At 56.5% G+C, this 15,308-nt stretch overlaps 1 protein-coding gene across 1 annotated transcript; it reads right to left on the reverse strand.

Moving 5' to 3' along the window:
* Positions 1-288: 288 nt before the first annotated feature.
* Positions 289-15,075, reverse strand: ELP6 (elongator acetyltransferase complex subunit 6). The gene is made up of 8 exons (XM_085317812.1): positions 14,956-15,075; positions 13,163-14,389; positions 8,584-8,662; positions 7,108-7,178; positions 2,617-2,747; positions 2,251-2,443; positions 1,193-1,339; positions 289-883 (listed from the first exon to the last, which is right to left on the reverse strand). Exons 2-8 carry the CDS (start codon positions 13,187-13,189, stop codon positions 755-757), a joined length of 777 nt encoding a protein of 258 aa, XP_085173938.1. The 5' UTR covers positions 13,190-14,389; positions 14,956-15,075; the 3' UTR covers positions 289-754.
* Between the last annotated feature and the right edge of the window lie 233 nt (positions 15,076-15,308).

The following is a 15,308-nucleotide window of genomic DNA, read 5'->3' on the forward strand; positions in this document are numbered from 1 at the left end:
GAGCAGCTCCTCGCAGCCCGCGGCTCTGTGCTTCGAYGCAAACGGTGGCGGTTCCTGCACGCCTGCAACCTCCGTCTAACCAACCCGAGCGGCTACGAGCCCTCAGCCAGGCTGGCAGATGGTGTGAGAACCCGTGGCCGTGGGCGTGCGCAGCACGCTGCCGCCGCACGGACCCAGGGGGCACGGGGCTTCACGGGAAAACGGGGGAAACGAGGCAACAAAGCGCGGAAGCGACAAAGCGAGGCAGCTCTGGGTCTTGGCGCAGYGAGGCGAGGGACTAGGTGCACATCACTATACAGTTTTTTTAATTCTGGGCAAGTTGGGAGTTGAACAAATCCGTTCGGTGCCAGAGCTGGGAGAAAGGTAGGAATTGCAACATGCTCCRGGACCATCCCTGCCTCCGCCCGCCCTGTGTCATCTCGCTGAATGCCAGCGCGAGGGTGGGGTGGCCCCGGGCGCAGCGCCCCGGYGTGTAGCCCCCCACTCGCGCGGACATGCTCGGACGGTCGATGCTGCAAGCCGCGCTCTTGCTCCGGGCCGCCGTTTGGCAGGAGCCGGGCCGGGAGGACAAAGGGACGCAGCGAGCCGCAGGCGAGCTAATCCCTGCGGCTCAGCACAGGCTTAAGCCTCCCGCCGGGGTCAATCCGCTGCGCTGCTCGCGGAGGCGYTTTGGTGGCACGTGCAGCCCCCGGGACCAGCTCCCCGGCCCTTCGTGCCAGGCCCCGCGCCGCTCTCGGGGCGCCGCGCCGCAGCCTCACAGGACGGCGGCCGACAGCCCTCTGGCAAAAAAGGTGACGTTCTTGTCCTGGATCTTGTACTGGTAGATCTGGAGGACGTCCTGCTCCCCTCCCAGCTGCAGGGATGCTCTCCGAATTATTTTCAGCTGCAAAGGAAAAGGCATAAAAGGGACTGCTGGGCTGCAGCTGGGTGGTGATGCCCACACAGGACACTTGCAGAAGCTTCCCCACAACGAGATGCTCGCATGCCGCCACCGCGGTGCGGGACGCAGCCCCRTGCCGCAGCTGCTTTCCCGCTCCTGGGGATGGGAGAGGCTGCCGGCAGCAGGACGGCACCGATGCAGCTCACTCGCCCCCGCAGCGGAGGGGACGTGGGCGACGGCAGCAGGGCTGGCGTCGGTCCCTGCCACGCTAGCCGCAGCACGCCGAGCGCGGCCGGCACGGGCGCGCGGTACCTGCCCGTGCACGTCCTTGCAGAAGCCAGTGGCCAGCCCCTCCGCCCAGAGGATCAGGTCGCTGTGGTGGCACAGGGAAGTCACGAGCAGCTCGTTTTCCTTGTCTTCCGAATCGTCGCCGCTGTGAGCCAGCACCACGACATTGCCCTGGCGGGGAGAGCCCGGGCAGCGGTTAGCGCCTGCCTCGCTCCTGATCGGCTCAGGCTACGGGGGAGATCGGGGACRGGGCTCGCGCCAACCACGCTGCTTGGGCAGCCCCTCGCACGGCAGCTGGCTCTGCGCTCAAGTCCGCTGGGGAACTGAACAGCGGATACCCAAACACACACAAACATGTATGTGTGTGCACAGATCCGAAACAGTTTGCTCTCTCTMTATATATATATAGCTGCGTATATATATATCCGCAGCCTAAAAATACCTCAAGCCTCAGCTAGGAGCCTGCCAGTCGAACCGGTCGGTCAGGCCATGCAAGCGGCAGCTCTCCGAACGATCCCGGGCCGCCGGCTAAAGGCGCAGCCAGGGCCGTTGCTGCACAAGCCTTCGCGGCTGGGGCAAGCAGCGCGGAGCTCGCCAGCGCCAACCAGCCCCGGGACAAACGCGCCCCGAGAGCTTCCGCCACAGCCCACGCGGGCCACCAAGCGCTTCGCCTCCTGCCGAACTCACCGCCCGCTACAACGCGCTTTGAAACTTCCGACCGTCTCGGGCCGCGGGGCAGCACCGGCTGCGGAGGACCCTGGTGCTCCGGGGACGAAGCCGCCTCCCTGAGAGCCGCGGCTTGAGCTTCGCAGAGCCTCCAAAACCCCCTCGCGCGCAGGCGCGATGCGGAGGGGAAGCCCGGGCTGCGCTCCGGAGGCTCCTGCACGCTTCCGTCCAGCGCGCTCGCAGCCCCGCCGTCCCATCCCTCCTTCCCAAGAGGTCAGCGTTAGGGGGACGACACGGGGGAACGGGGCGGCCCCCTTTCGCCTCGGACACCCCGCGCAGAGGAGCCCTGCTGCTTCCTCGCCGTCCCCCTGGGCATCCAAACGCYGGTCCCCGTCCCCACGGCGGCGAGCGGCTACCTGCAGCTGGGAGCACACGGCCACGCGGCAGTAGTGCACGAAGTCCAGCACGGCCACTGGTGAGGCGCCCAGGCTGAGCAGGACGCCCAGGTCGTCCACCAGCAGCACGCGGCCCGGCCAGGCGTCGCCGGCGGCCGGAGCCAGCGCCGCCCGCACGAACTCGAACAGGGCTCTGAGGTCAGAGGCGCTCTCGCTGCAAGAGGAGGAGGAGGAGGAGGAGGAGGAGGAGTTGTGCAGCGAGCCCACCGGGGAAAGCCAGGACTCCTGTCTTCCCTATCATGGCCTCTCCACTAGGGACTTTTTGGCCACGAGCCCCCCGGCCCCTCCAGCGAGTAGGTCCCCCTCTTCCAAACGCTGAGGTTTTACCTTATAAACTGAAGAGGACGGGGCTGTCCGGTCCGCTCCTCCTCGTCGCCAAAGAGGACATCGAGGCAGCACCCCAGGCCTTCCAGGAAGACCAGCTGGCCCCGCTCCTTGGCYGCCGTCAGACTGACGCCCTGCAGAGAGGGGAAAAGGTCCCGTCGTGGAGCGGACAGCGTCGGAGGGACCGGCGTGTGCCCGCAGCCCGTCCTGCCTGGGGCACACCTCAACGCGGCGATGCCAAGCGGGCGTCTCGCGCGTGAACTCCTCCCTCGTCCACCTCTCTGGCATCGACGCGCCGGTGGTTTTTTCCGCTTTTCCTACGGGCACGCAAGGGCACCACGTGGCCGGCTCTCGCCTCGGCCAAGCCACGTCCCGTGAGGGAGGCAGACGAGGGGCCGCAGCGCTCGCGGGCGACAGCAGGAAATTGGGTCCCCTCTGGGCCATGCAGGACCTGGGTGGACCCAGCAAGCCCAGTCTCGTTTTACAGCAGGGGAACGAGGTCCCGTGGGCRCTCCTGCTTTTCAGGGAGGGAGGGTGACCACACCAGCAGCTCCCAAGAAGCTCCAATGCCTTCCTAACGGGGRTGCATGAAGGTGTTGCTCAAAGCAAGGGTGCCACCGGGCAGAGGGGTTCACCAGATGCAGCGCTGGATGAAGACCTGGCCCCTGCCACCCCACCGCAGTCTCCTGCGGCAGCCCAAACCTCTGGAGATGGCCCTCTCTGCTGCAGAGAACCCAATCCCACCAGTCCTAGCATCCGCCCCTTGGATCAAGAGTTAATGCCTGGAGGGATGAAGAGGAAACAACTTTGCTCTGAGCTCAGTTTGGGCCCAGAAAACTTCTGCTTATTTCCCAGGGAAGAGCCTGCACGYGCCCACCTGACTGTAACCTCCGGGGCTGGCGGAGGAAGCACCGGGACAGCGTGGAGATGGGGGGAAAGGGTGTTAGCGAAGGGCACCTGCCTCACTGACAGCGAGCCCGTCACGGGGAGGGACGCTAAAACCCCGTCCCCGTGTTGCAGAGCACCCAAAGGGCACGCTCGCAGCCCCGGAAGCTCTCGCTGCCTCATGGTCGCAGCACGCAGAYGTTGACGTTGTCTTTGGCAATCTGCCCCTTATCCCTCAAGCCCGGAAAACGCCTCTGAAATCGCAGCTCGGCATGGCCGAGGCTGAAAGCTCCGCGACGGGGCACAATCGCTCGCGTCCGCCCGGCCTAGCACCGTCGCCTCCCCTCTGCCTGGCAGCCGCGACGTTCCTTAAAACCAAAACCACCACTCGCTGCTCACCGTGTCATCAGGGAAAGCAAAATRTTTGCAGGAGAGAACGAGTAACGGAGCTCGCGAGGGGGCGGTTATTAACTCCGGGCGGGAACACGGCCGTGGACAGAGCGCGACAATTTGTGACCGGGCAGCTCTCCCAGGTCTCCTCTCGCCCATCTACTGCCGGGGAGAACAAGCGACCGGCAACGCTCTGCGGTCTGCGACCCCCGGRCTGCAGCGGCACACGGGGCAGCAGGCGAGAGGGAGGCCAGCCGGGGACAAATAGATTTTTTTCTCCTTTCAAACAAAACAAACACTGTATAAGCGAGGGTGGGAACACYGCTCTGGCAAGCTGCCTCGGTACCATTAGCGTTGCTCCAGCCCAGCATGTTCTCTAGAAGGTCGTGACCGGTAACATTAATAGCCCCTGCCGTCCCTTAAAATTCAGTGCAGATCCCCACGAAAAGAGTGGGATTTACAGGAAAGGAAAAGTGTGAAGCCAGTATTGCAGAGCCAGTGTAGGCAGAAAAATCATATACATATATATATTCAGTGTATCCCCACACATCAGAGGCTACAAGGACAGGATCCAAAAAATACCGCCATAAAGACTGTATAATACTAGCCTGGCTTCAGCAGCRTTGCTCTGGGGAGGCCAGAGCTCCCTCTCCAGCCTCGAATGACCATATTCAGGCTCACCAAACCGGATTCAATCCCTCCTTGTGCGAGTGAGTGGATGCGCCCGCCGGCCAGGCAGCACCAGGAACCRGCTGGGCTCTGCACTGCCGGCGCTCCAAACGCGCCGAGCAAACGCCGTCTTCCCTGCGCGCCGGACAAAGCTGTTCCGCAACCCGTGGGGACGGTCTGCACTGATAGGACCTCACTCGGCAGTGCAAACGGGCCAACTTTACACGAGCAGAAACCATGTGCCACGGTGGTGCATGACCTGCAAACGCTTCTCAGGACCTGGGACCACCGATCCCCAGCAGAAACAGGAGCAATCGCTAAGTTAGGAAGCTCTTTGGACCTTCATAAGCAGGCAACCTGCTCCTAGCAATGATTAGGCATGGGAGATGTGACCTGTAGATGGGACAACTTAGCCCAGGGGGCTGCCCATGGGCCAGATTCTTCCCACCACTTGCCTTTTCCTTGAGCAACCACAGTCTGACGCCCTGCAATTCTCCTGGCCAACKCAGAGAGCCAGGCAGCTGATCTGAAGGTTGCCACTGAGGAAGAGGATGTGGGGTGGGAGCAGCCAGCCGTGTGCTGGAGCAGGCAGCACACCAAGTCRCAGCATGTCTCAGCTTGGAGCAGTGCTGGAAATCAGGGTTTGCTGCATTTGTGCAAACGACATCTCCGCTGGTCTCCGACAAGGGATCTACAGCGGCACTGCTATACCACTCGCTGTAAACATAGCAAATTCTGACCATAAGCAAGTCTAAGAGCAAAAGTGCCCTGCCAAGAACCACTTTTGCTAAGCCTGATGTGTTCATTTAAGCAAAGAATTAAAGCAAAGGCAAGCTCTTACGGAAGCTCAGGCAGATATAAATAACCRATGCCACAACCTCCAACTCCTCCAAGTTTAGGAGCAATTTGCAACAGCAACGGCACAGACACTTGTGAAGTTATAACGTAAGACTGACTCAGAGACCTGAAACCAAAGGCACGGGGCCAACTCGCCGCTGGAGGCGAACGCAGTCGCCCCTCGGCGCTCCCCTGGGCAAACAGTGCTGTTCTGCTCAGCGCCCCTCTCCAGCAGAGTAACCTCTCTGCCCCAAGCGYCAGGCAGGAGGTCGCTTCAAGCGGTGTTGCACGTGTGCCCCAGCTAATCCTCCTGTTCTCTCGCTCCTCAGACGCTCCCAGGACAGAAGTGACACCACCACCTATTAAAAGCACACACGTGAGCTCAGCACTGGGAAATTTCACCGCGCCAGGGAGCACACYGACAAACGCCTCTGCTTTTAGAGCAGACGGCGATCCCAAATCTAGCAGCTGAATCTGCTGCCTGCACCAGTTGCTCTGTCCCATTTCCTGTCCACAGGTTTCCTCCAAGGTTTCCTCCTCTCCACAGCATGAAGGCCAGACCCATTCCATGTCCCCAGAGACAGACCTTMTTGGCAGTGGGAAATCTGCTCGGCAGGGGAAAAGTATGTTGAGCTTCTGAGTGAGGGGAAGAGYTAAACCTCACCCAGAAACGTGGCGTTTGCTCAGTTTGTTTTTATTTTCCTTAGGTCTGAGCTCTCAGACCACTTACCTCTTTTAAAAAGTTAAAAACTGAGTACTGAAATAAATAGTTGTTTCAGCAAGCACCAAAACTCAAACCAGGCTTACAGTGGGGAATACGCCGTTATTATAACACCTGGTGCTCCAGCACCTTGGTGTCTTTACAAGCAGAAGTGCTGCTGGGATTTCACACAAAARCAGTGGAGGGAGGACCAGTGCGAGCACTCATCTCTGGAAGCCCATCTGGACTTCACGCCGGAGTGTTTCATGTCTGCTGCGTGTCTCATGGACAGCCAGCAGATGCAGGTCAGAGCTGAGGCTGCTTTGCTGCCACTGGGAATGACCCAGCCTACTTTGTTTCTCAATCTCCTCACTTGAAGGCACACATAATCCTTGCCTGACTCACGACGGGAAGGAGACGTGTCAGTACGTACCCTCAGACACCTGAGACTCATGGCTTGGCCTGGAGGCCAGAAGAGGCATGTGGTACCTCACTGCATCAGCCTGAATTTGCCAGGTATCTCAGCCCACGGCATCACCCAGGGGCAGGGGACAAAAGGCACCTCGGGCCTCCCGGGCAGCGAGGCGAGCCGGGGGTCCTGCCAGAGCATGGCAGACCAGCACCTGATGAAGGGCTAAACCTCGGAGCAAGAGCAGTGCTGGGAAGGTTTCTCCAAGCGACAAGAGCGAGTAGATCAGCAGACAATCTTCCAAATGTGCCCTAAATCATCCATCGGTGTGTCACCCCCGCTGGCGCCCGTAGCACTGCTTCCCAGCTCCCCAGCCCCTTGCACCTGCCCCCTCCAGGGCCATGCAATGCATCCTCGCCCAYATCACCTCCCTTTTAGGGCKAKRAATGCTCTCCACCCCTGCTGCAGGMRCCCAGCACCAATCCTGATCAGCCCCACCGATATCTGGGAGAATTTGCCCACGTGCAATCTCCATTCCYCATTTTCACTCTTTTCTACCTGATGGACGCTACCCCGGCTGGAACCTGTTAACCCAGAGACTTACCAGCTTCTGCGCTACGATGTTATAGTGGCTGAAGGACTGGAGCAGGGCCACAAAGCACACCTTRCAGCCAGCTGCGCGAGAAGACAAAAGACACGTTAGCATTTCAACTTTGCAAACTGCCGTTGTTAAGTCACAGCAGCCAGGTCAGAAATCCTTGAAAGGCCTTGAAGCGAGATGGGAGCCCCTCRCTTGCTCTTGGCTGGGCTGTCGGTTTTCACGTTTCCATGGGTCTTCCTCAGTTTGGGGATTTCTCTTTTTAAACAGACGGGGAAAAAAAGGAATGAGAGTAAGGAAAAGCTGGCATAACAGGAGCAGTAGACCCCTTTTCTGCCTCATTCCGTGGTGTCCTGGGATCATCTGGCAGTTTGCAGATCTCACTGCAAGGAGGCCAATGGCCAACCATGACGCAAGTTACTGAAATCACTAGAGTGCCAAAAGTGCCCGTTTTGGCTCTCACAGGGTAAAGGACCTTGCCTGGAAAGGCAAATAGAACGAGCCATTTTGACAAAGACATCTCCGTAGAATGTGATTTGGGAAAAGCCAGCACGCGACCACCTGGCCTCATGGTTTGGGTAGGGACAAAACCCATGTATTTGTTTCTCCCTGCCGGGGAGCAGGACRCAGAACATGAGCAGCAGGAAATCAACAGCCCCACGAACCATCTGGGAGCTCCCGAATGCTGCAAACACTTGGACAACGTGGATGTGCTGCAGACACGGCCAGAGGTAGACAGGCAGGACCCAGGGTGGAGAGGAGAGGCTGAAAGCAAGCGGACACGCACCGAGCTGCAATAGCAATCCCACAGCACTCCGTAACCACAGGGGACGGGGGATTTCTCCCGGGCAGACRGGCAGCGCCGCAGGTCGGCACGGCGGCAGAGCCATGCAGGCACTCGGACAGAGCCTAAGGAAGCGCCCGGCAGGGCTGTCCCTTTGAAATGCGGTTCACACCGTCAGCACCTGCCGGGGGAGCCCAGGACTCCCCACACCAATACTTGACACAGTCCAGTGAGATGCCCACTTGACAGGGGCTGACAGGCTATTCATGGGTGAAACCATCAGCAGAAAAGCAATTAGGCAACTTGTCAGTCCCGCTTTTTCCTTACTCACTGACAGCTTATCTATTTGTCAGTTTTCCTGATATTTTTTTAATCACGTTAGAAAACATCTGGCTAGTGAGCAGGTTATACTCAACACTTCACTCTCGGACGCCCAAGCGATTTACCGTGTTCATTGCACTAATGATGAAACAAGTGGCAAAGAGATCGAGGGATGTGCCCAAGGAACCGGAGCAAATCCCAAGAACAAGTCAGGGCTGGGACCCACAASTCCTGACCCCAGTGCCTTGCACTAATCACAGGACGCCTCGCTCTGCAAAACCAGCCTCTGCTCGCTTTCAACCACTTCATGCAGAAGAAACCTCCAAGGAGTGGACAACGGTGAACCTCTGCCTTGCAGAGTCCAGCCATTCACGTACCTCTGAGATAGAAGGAGAGGAAATGGTGCACGAGGAAGCTGCCATCTGTTCTGGTGTCTCGCAGCAGTGTGAACTTACCCTAGAAAAAAAGAAGCAGAAAACCTTTAACCGAGGAAGATGAGGACACAAATTGCTCCCAGCTCCATCTTTGCAGATGAGATATCTGCTCAGGCTGGTGTCTAGTGGGGACACTGAAGGTATTAGAGAAGGAAGGACATGACCTAATGGGACTTTGATTCAGGCTATATGCCACCCTAATGCGTTTGTCCTTCCCAGCTAGCATTAAATCTTTAGATGCAAAGCACAAAGTGAGGTCCTGTCTGGTTTATAAGCTCACCAACACTCACAGTCCCAGTCACTCTAAGCATGGGTTGGTCTCACAGTTTGCACATAACTCAATGACGTTGAACGTTTTCAGGTCGTGTGCCCTGTGGAGGTCAAGGCCAAGGCATAGCTCTAAGAAGTGATTCAGGTTTAAAGTGAATTTCAGTCTGTGCCCATTGCTTCTCATCCTGTCACTGGGCACCACTGAACAAGAGTCTGGCTTTGTCTACCTCACTGTCCCCCGTCAGGTATTTAWTTATACACACTGACAAGACTTCTCTTCTCCAGTCTGATCAGTCCCAGCCCTCAGCCTTTCCTCATAGGAGAGATGCTCCAGTTCATTCATCATCTTATTGGCCTTTCACTGGACTCACTGCAGTAGCTCCATGTCTCTCTTACGTTGTGGAGCCCAGAACCGGACCCAGCACACCAGGTGTAGCCTCACCAGGGCCGAGTAGAGCGGCAGAATCACCTTCGACCTCCTGCTAGTGCTCTGCCTCWTGCAGCCCAGGATTGRCTGCCTTAGCCACAAGAGCACATTGCTGGATCATGGTGAACTTGTTGTCCACCAGCACTCCCAGGTCCTTCTCTGCAGAGCTGCTCTCCAGCAGCTCAGCCCCCAGCCCATACTGGTGCCTGGGGTTATTCCTCCCTAGGTGCAGGACCSTGCACTTGCCTTTGATGACCTTCACGAGGTTCCTCTCTGACCACCTCTCCAGCCTGTCCAGGTCCCCCTGAATGGCAGYACAGCCTTCTGGTATMGGAGCYACCCCTCCCAGATTTSGATTATCAGCAAGCTTGCTGAGGAGGCACTCTGTCCCTTCACCCAGGTCACTAAAGAAGAYGTTGAAGAGCATTGGCCCCAGTACCAACTCCTGGGTGACACCACTAGTGAGTGGCCTCCCACTGGACTTTATGCCTCTGATCATAACCCTCTGAGCCCAGCAGCTCAGCCAGCTGTCAGTTCACCTTGCCGTCTACTTATCTAGCCTTCATCAGTTTGTCTACAAGGACATTAGGAGAGACAGTGTTGAAAGGTTGAAAGCCTTACTAAAGCCAACATAAACAACATCCACCGCTCTCCCATCATTCACCAAGCTACTCATTGTAGAAGGCTATTAGACTYGTTAAGCACAATTTCCCCTTTGCAAATCTACGCTGACTACTCTCAGCCACGTTCCTCGCTTGAAAATGGTTTCTAGAATTAGTGGCTCCACTGCCTTCCCAGGTGAGGCTGACTGGCCGGTCATTTCCAGATCCTGCTTCTTCAAGACAGGAGTGACATTTGCTTTCCGCCAGTCCTCAAGAACCTCCCTTGTGGATCAGCACAACCTTTCAACAAGTATCAAGAGAGACCTTGCAACAGCATCAGCCAGCTCCCTCAGTGCTCACGGGTGCATCCCATCTTGTCCCATGRACTCGTGTACGTCCAGTTTCTCCGGACGTTCCCTAACCTGATCCTCTTCTACTGAAGGTAAGTCTTCATTGCTCCAGACTTATCCATTGGTCTCAGAGGGCTGAGATTACTGAGGGCCAGTCCTACCAGTAAAGACCAAGGCAATGAAGACATGGAGTACCTCAGCCTTTTCCACGTCCCCTGTCACCAGRTCTTCTACCCCATTCAGCAGCAGGCCCATATTTTCCCTGGTCTTCCTTTTGCCATTAACATAGGAGCTACTCCCCGTGGGCTCTGGCCATCCCTGCTGGCTCAGTGTCTCTACAGTCCTCCTGGGTCACCTGTCCCTGCTTCCACCTCTTTTACACTCTTGTATGCTGTGACAACCGTCACAGGCCAATTTGAGCTGGACATTAACAGTACTGACCCTGCTGCCATCTGTAGTTTAGACACGTCTGCGTGACATCCCTGAGCATGTCTCACGCTAGCCTTCTCTACCAGTTCTAGCCAGGGCTTGGTAAACCAGAGCAAACTGGTTGAAATGATGTGAAACGAACACTATCTAAACAGTAAACTATTCTCCCAGTCCAGCAGGCAACTGCTTTCATTCACCCCTGCTGGGAACTTCCACAGGGGAAACGCTCGTATCTACGCTCCAAAACCACTGGGGGCCACGCAGGTACATCCCTGGGATGCCCCTACAGCCCGCTGCTAGCCCGCAGCTGTACTGGCTCCTTAGAGACCGTGCTGAGCCCGGGTSATCTCGCCTTCTGGACACTAGGCAGGTCCAAGGGAATTGCCAGGGCCATGTCTAAGTGGCATCACAGCAGGCACCCATGAAAGCCTTAGTCAATCCAAGGATACGAGGGAGGTTTGCAGGAAGGCAAGTAATAAAAAACAGACCATAAGCAGCCCTTCAGCCACCTGTCCCGTTTACAAAGCGATGTCAGCACAGACCTCCTCTGGATGGTCCAGGGGAAGGTGTCACAAGGAACTGAGTCATTCCTGAAAGACATACCCACCAGCTAAATCCTCCAGCTGGACTGAGAGCCCACCTGGACACCACGTTCCATGCCACCAAGGGTCTTCTCCTCACTCTGGGAAGACCCAATGCAGCAGAAGGCACCAAGGAGCAGCACTGCRCTTTCCCGTGCCTCTGTGTCATGTGTTACAAGCCAGAGCACGCGCGCACGCTCCCAGCACGGGAGGCCATCGTCCTGGGCAGCTGTGAGCAAGTTGCACCTCCGAGCTCCCTGCCCCTCTCCTCCAAGAGCTGCCCAGGCTGGCACAGACAGCGCGGAGGCAGCAGCTGCCCACCAGCCAACCCCGACTCCCGTCTGCTCTCCCGTCGCCTCGGCCAACGCTGCTCGTGCATGTCAAGTGGCAGCTCTGCTGCAGCTATTTCCCCAGCTCCCAGCCTGCCCCGAACAGCCCTCCCTCCCCTCCGTTGCAAGCTCACCTCAAACATGCCACGTTCAGAGCAGAAAAGCTGATGATCAAAACGTGTTTACTGGAGCAGAGCTTTCTGCACAAAGCATACGCCTTGTTTTGATTGTACGGGAAATTAATCCAGTTCATCAGTGCACGCTTGTTATCAGCACCAGTCTCATCAAGGCATTTGTTTCCATTAAAACCTTAGTGAAGATTTTTCTTTAATCAATACAAATCAGAGAAGGGCTGCTTTTAATCACAAAGAACTTATCAATGCATCATTTTCAATCTACTAAAAGGAAAAAGAAGGGTAGGAGTGGAAAAGCCCTTTGCAGCAGCAAGCAATTTACCCACAGGCAATTCACAAGTCACCCATCAGAGTTAACTCCCCAACGCCTCAAACGTGTTATAAAGCCATGTAAATGGAACGGCAAGTATTGAACACGTCCGCAAGGAATGCAAAGCAGAATTCAGGGCGCAGAAAAGCTGCTCAGCCTCAGCCAAGAGCGCTGCTTTCCACCCGCAAAATGGCCTGTGTGGCCTTTTCAGCACCAGGAGGTACCACCCTGGCGAGCATCTCGCTGGAGACGCATCCTCCGGCTAAGCTTGGGCGAGCCTCTGGGCTRACACAACACAAGATCAAAAGCGATCGCCAGCTTAGCTTCCACGGGATCACCCCTTGGATCCCCCTGGAGACCCCTCTCCCACGCAGCGGCCTCGCAGGAGCAGCAGCGCGAATGTGGCCCCCGCCACCTCCCCGGCGCAAGGTGAAACGAAGGACAGCCAGCTGCCACGCAGGTGCATGCCCTGTGCAACGAGCAGCCAGGAGGGGCAGAGTTTAAACTCTSCTCTCAGGCAGGATAAAAAAAAAATGACTTCCTGCTGCCAGAGTCCCCYGGAGGCTGGGGGCGAGCTCTGGGAACAGCACTTCTGGAGGGAGGTAGGCAAACCCTGAATTTGCTACTGTGGAAGCTAAACAGCGAGCTCCAAGTGTCAGGTACTTTCCTCACTTTACAAAGCCGCCTCTCAGCCACCCGTCCCTCAAGGAAAGGGCAAGCACGACCCACAGRCTAGAACTTCAGAGCTTAAAACAAATAAGGTAGAAGGACTACGTTCACAGAGTCAGCTGGTGTCTCCAGCAGGCCAAGGAGAGAAGTGCTCACTCTTGAGCTCTTCTCAGGACAGAGGAGAAGAGGCTGAGGAGGAGAACAGCATGTCCTGCTGGGAACAGCAGTCTGGCAGCAAGACCTACAGTCACCTAAGAGTCTTCTCTAAAGATGCCAGCTCCAAACCTGCTCCAAACCACATATGACATTGGTCCCAGCTACCCCAGCCCAAGATGCTCCCAAGCAACCACAGGAAGGAAAGGTTAAGGACAGTGGGTCTTTCCATAACCAGGCAAAACTCCACATTTTTGAGCTTTCTTACCACTGCTGTTTGTTCTGCTGGCACCATCTGCACTTCCAGGAGAGCTGTAAAGATTTCTTGGCTACTGCGAAAGAATCTACTTGATAGCTGTGGGAATCCCCACGTTGAGGGAATGAGCCCTTTGGGTCCAACTGTCCACGCACTAAAGCAAAACACTCAGCAATCATGAAAGTGCACAAAGGAAGTTCAAAAAGCTCCAGGCACCAATGATACTCCAGTCCTGTGCCCTTTGGGGATGCAAACTCCTGTGTTCTCAACTAGTAAAGTCTGCAGAACAGGTAAGTTCCAACACATCCTAATACAGCCGACTCACAAAGCCAGGCAGGGTGTTTCTCTGCACACATGCAAAGAGTTGTGCTCCTCCTTCAAGGCAGATCCTTGATGTGCCCCCAGCAGCTGTCCGTTGGGGGGGGGCATCCCCTGGCTGCTCGGTGCATCCGGACAGTCTCGGGCACCTTGGCCTGCTGGCTCTCCGAAAGGCTCTCCCCTTCGCTCCTGCCGATGCTGCACGGAACAGCAGGATGTTACAGTACCGGGCACGCGTCACCTGGCTTCCTCAGACCTCTTTGAAAACCTTCAGTCTTGCCAGCCCTCGCTTTGCTGTCACCCTGCAGCTGCTTAGGCACCACTCAGAATTGTGCATTTCCAACATCTACACACCCAGCTAGCAAGGGATGGAAATGTCCAAACCATTTACGTGCACCTGGTTTTGCTGGAAGGAAGGCTGGCAACAGTTCCTGGAAACTCRGGCATCCTCCATGCTTCCCAAGCAACCCACATCGACTCTGGTGGCCAGAGAACTACCCTGACATCTCCACCAACTCCGGAGCAGGGCATGGGGCACAAATAGCAGGAAGCAGGGCTCTACGGGGATGTCAACGCAAGAGGGAAAGCACGCAAAGCCAGCGGTAATCTGTGAGGCTTTTCAAGTTCTGCAGAGTACTGCAGCCACACCATTTTCCTACTGGWCCATACATCTTTCACCATCGCTCCTGCAGTCCTTCACAAATAGTGACTGGAAGCAACTGGGAYGTTTGAGGTCCTGAGAGCTAGCAGCCTCCTGTTCCGGCCAGACAAGAGCAAGTCTCTTGCTGAGGAGCGGGTAAGTCCTGGTTACATCATTCTTTGTCAGCACCCAGAAATTCTGCAGCCACTGACCCRCCACTACAGACGTGCGGTCTGATCCTCTTCCCCCACCTGCATGATCTTCTCAAGCCCAGAAAGTCACTGCTCAGGATGAAACATAGCTAAAGTAAAGGAAGGTACTTCTTGCAGTACCTTCTGAATCCGCCTTCCCCCGCCCCAGCCCCCAGCCTGTTCCCTCTACGTTCTGTTTTTGCATTCTTTCCACCTGCAGGCTACAAGGCAGAAGCTGCAGCTACTCTTTAGAAACTGCCAAAACCAATTGGAAAGGCAGCAGCGGGTGTCACAAGCACTCAGCGGTGACATGTCAGATACACCCACACAAGGAGCAGCTATATCCACCTACCAGCCCTGAAGTGAAAAGATCTGTTAGTGCTTTGAAAATGCTCAAACTATTCATGGGGATGGCAAGACGGGAACAAAAGATTTGCAAAAGGGTGATGGTTTTTAGCAGCAAGACACACCGACTTCTGCTCAGGTATCCCGACACGGCCCGTGGAGCCTGTCCCCCAGCGGAGGGAGCTCAGCTCCCATTGCAAGGACAGTGAGATGCCCCACACTGCGTGGCTCAGTGCTGAGACCAGYGTCGTTGAGCTGACACGCTACTGACAGCCTGCAGAAACTACACAGTGGGAGTCACAAAAGGATACYTGCAGTTTACCACCGTGTCAGATCTGCAGTTTTCCGAACTGTGGTGAGGATATCCGCGTGCGAGACGTTTGTCAGAGTGTGATTACATGCACGAGCCTAAGAACACAGTCCAGCTGCTAGCACGTAACGCCACATAGCAGCGTATGAACTSCACCTTCCACCTCCGGTATTAGGGAACACTGCTCTGCAGGCAGCAATATTCTGGTGCTATGCCTTTGCCAGACAACTTGGAACAGGGAACTCTGGAATGTGTGGTAGAAAGCCCAAGCCCCTGGTTGGTGGGAAGGAAAAAGTCTACACAACTTTGAGCCATTTCCCAACACAGAGCAGCCTTTGGTTCAGCTCCTCTGCG

The sequence above is a fragment of the Rhea americana genome, unplaced genomic scaffold, assembly GCF_003343005.1.
Source record: "Rhea americana isolate MKP2758 unplaced genomic scaffold, rheAme1 scaffold_508, whole genome shotgun sequence".
NCBI classification, from domain to species: domain Eukaryota; kingdom Metazoa; phylum Chordata; class Aves; order Rheiformes; family Rheidae; genus Rhea; species Rhea americana.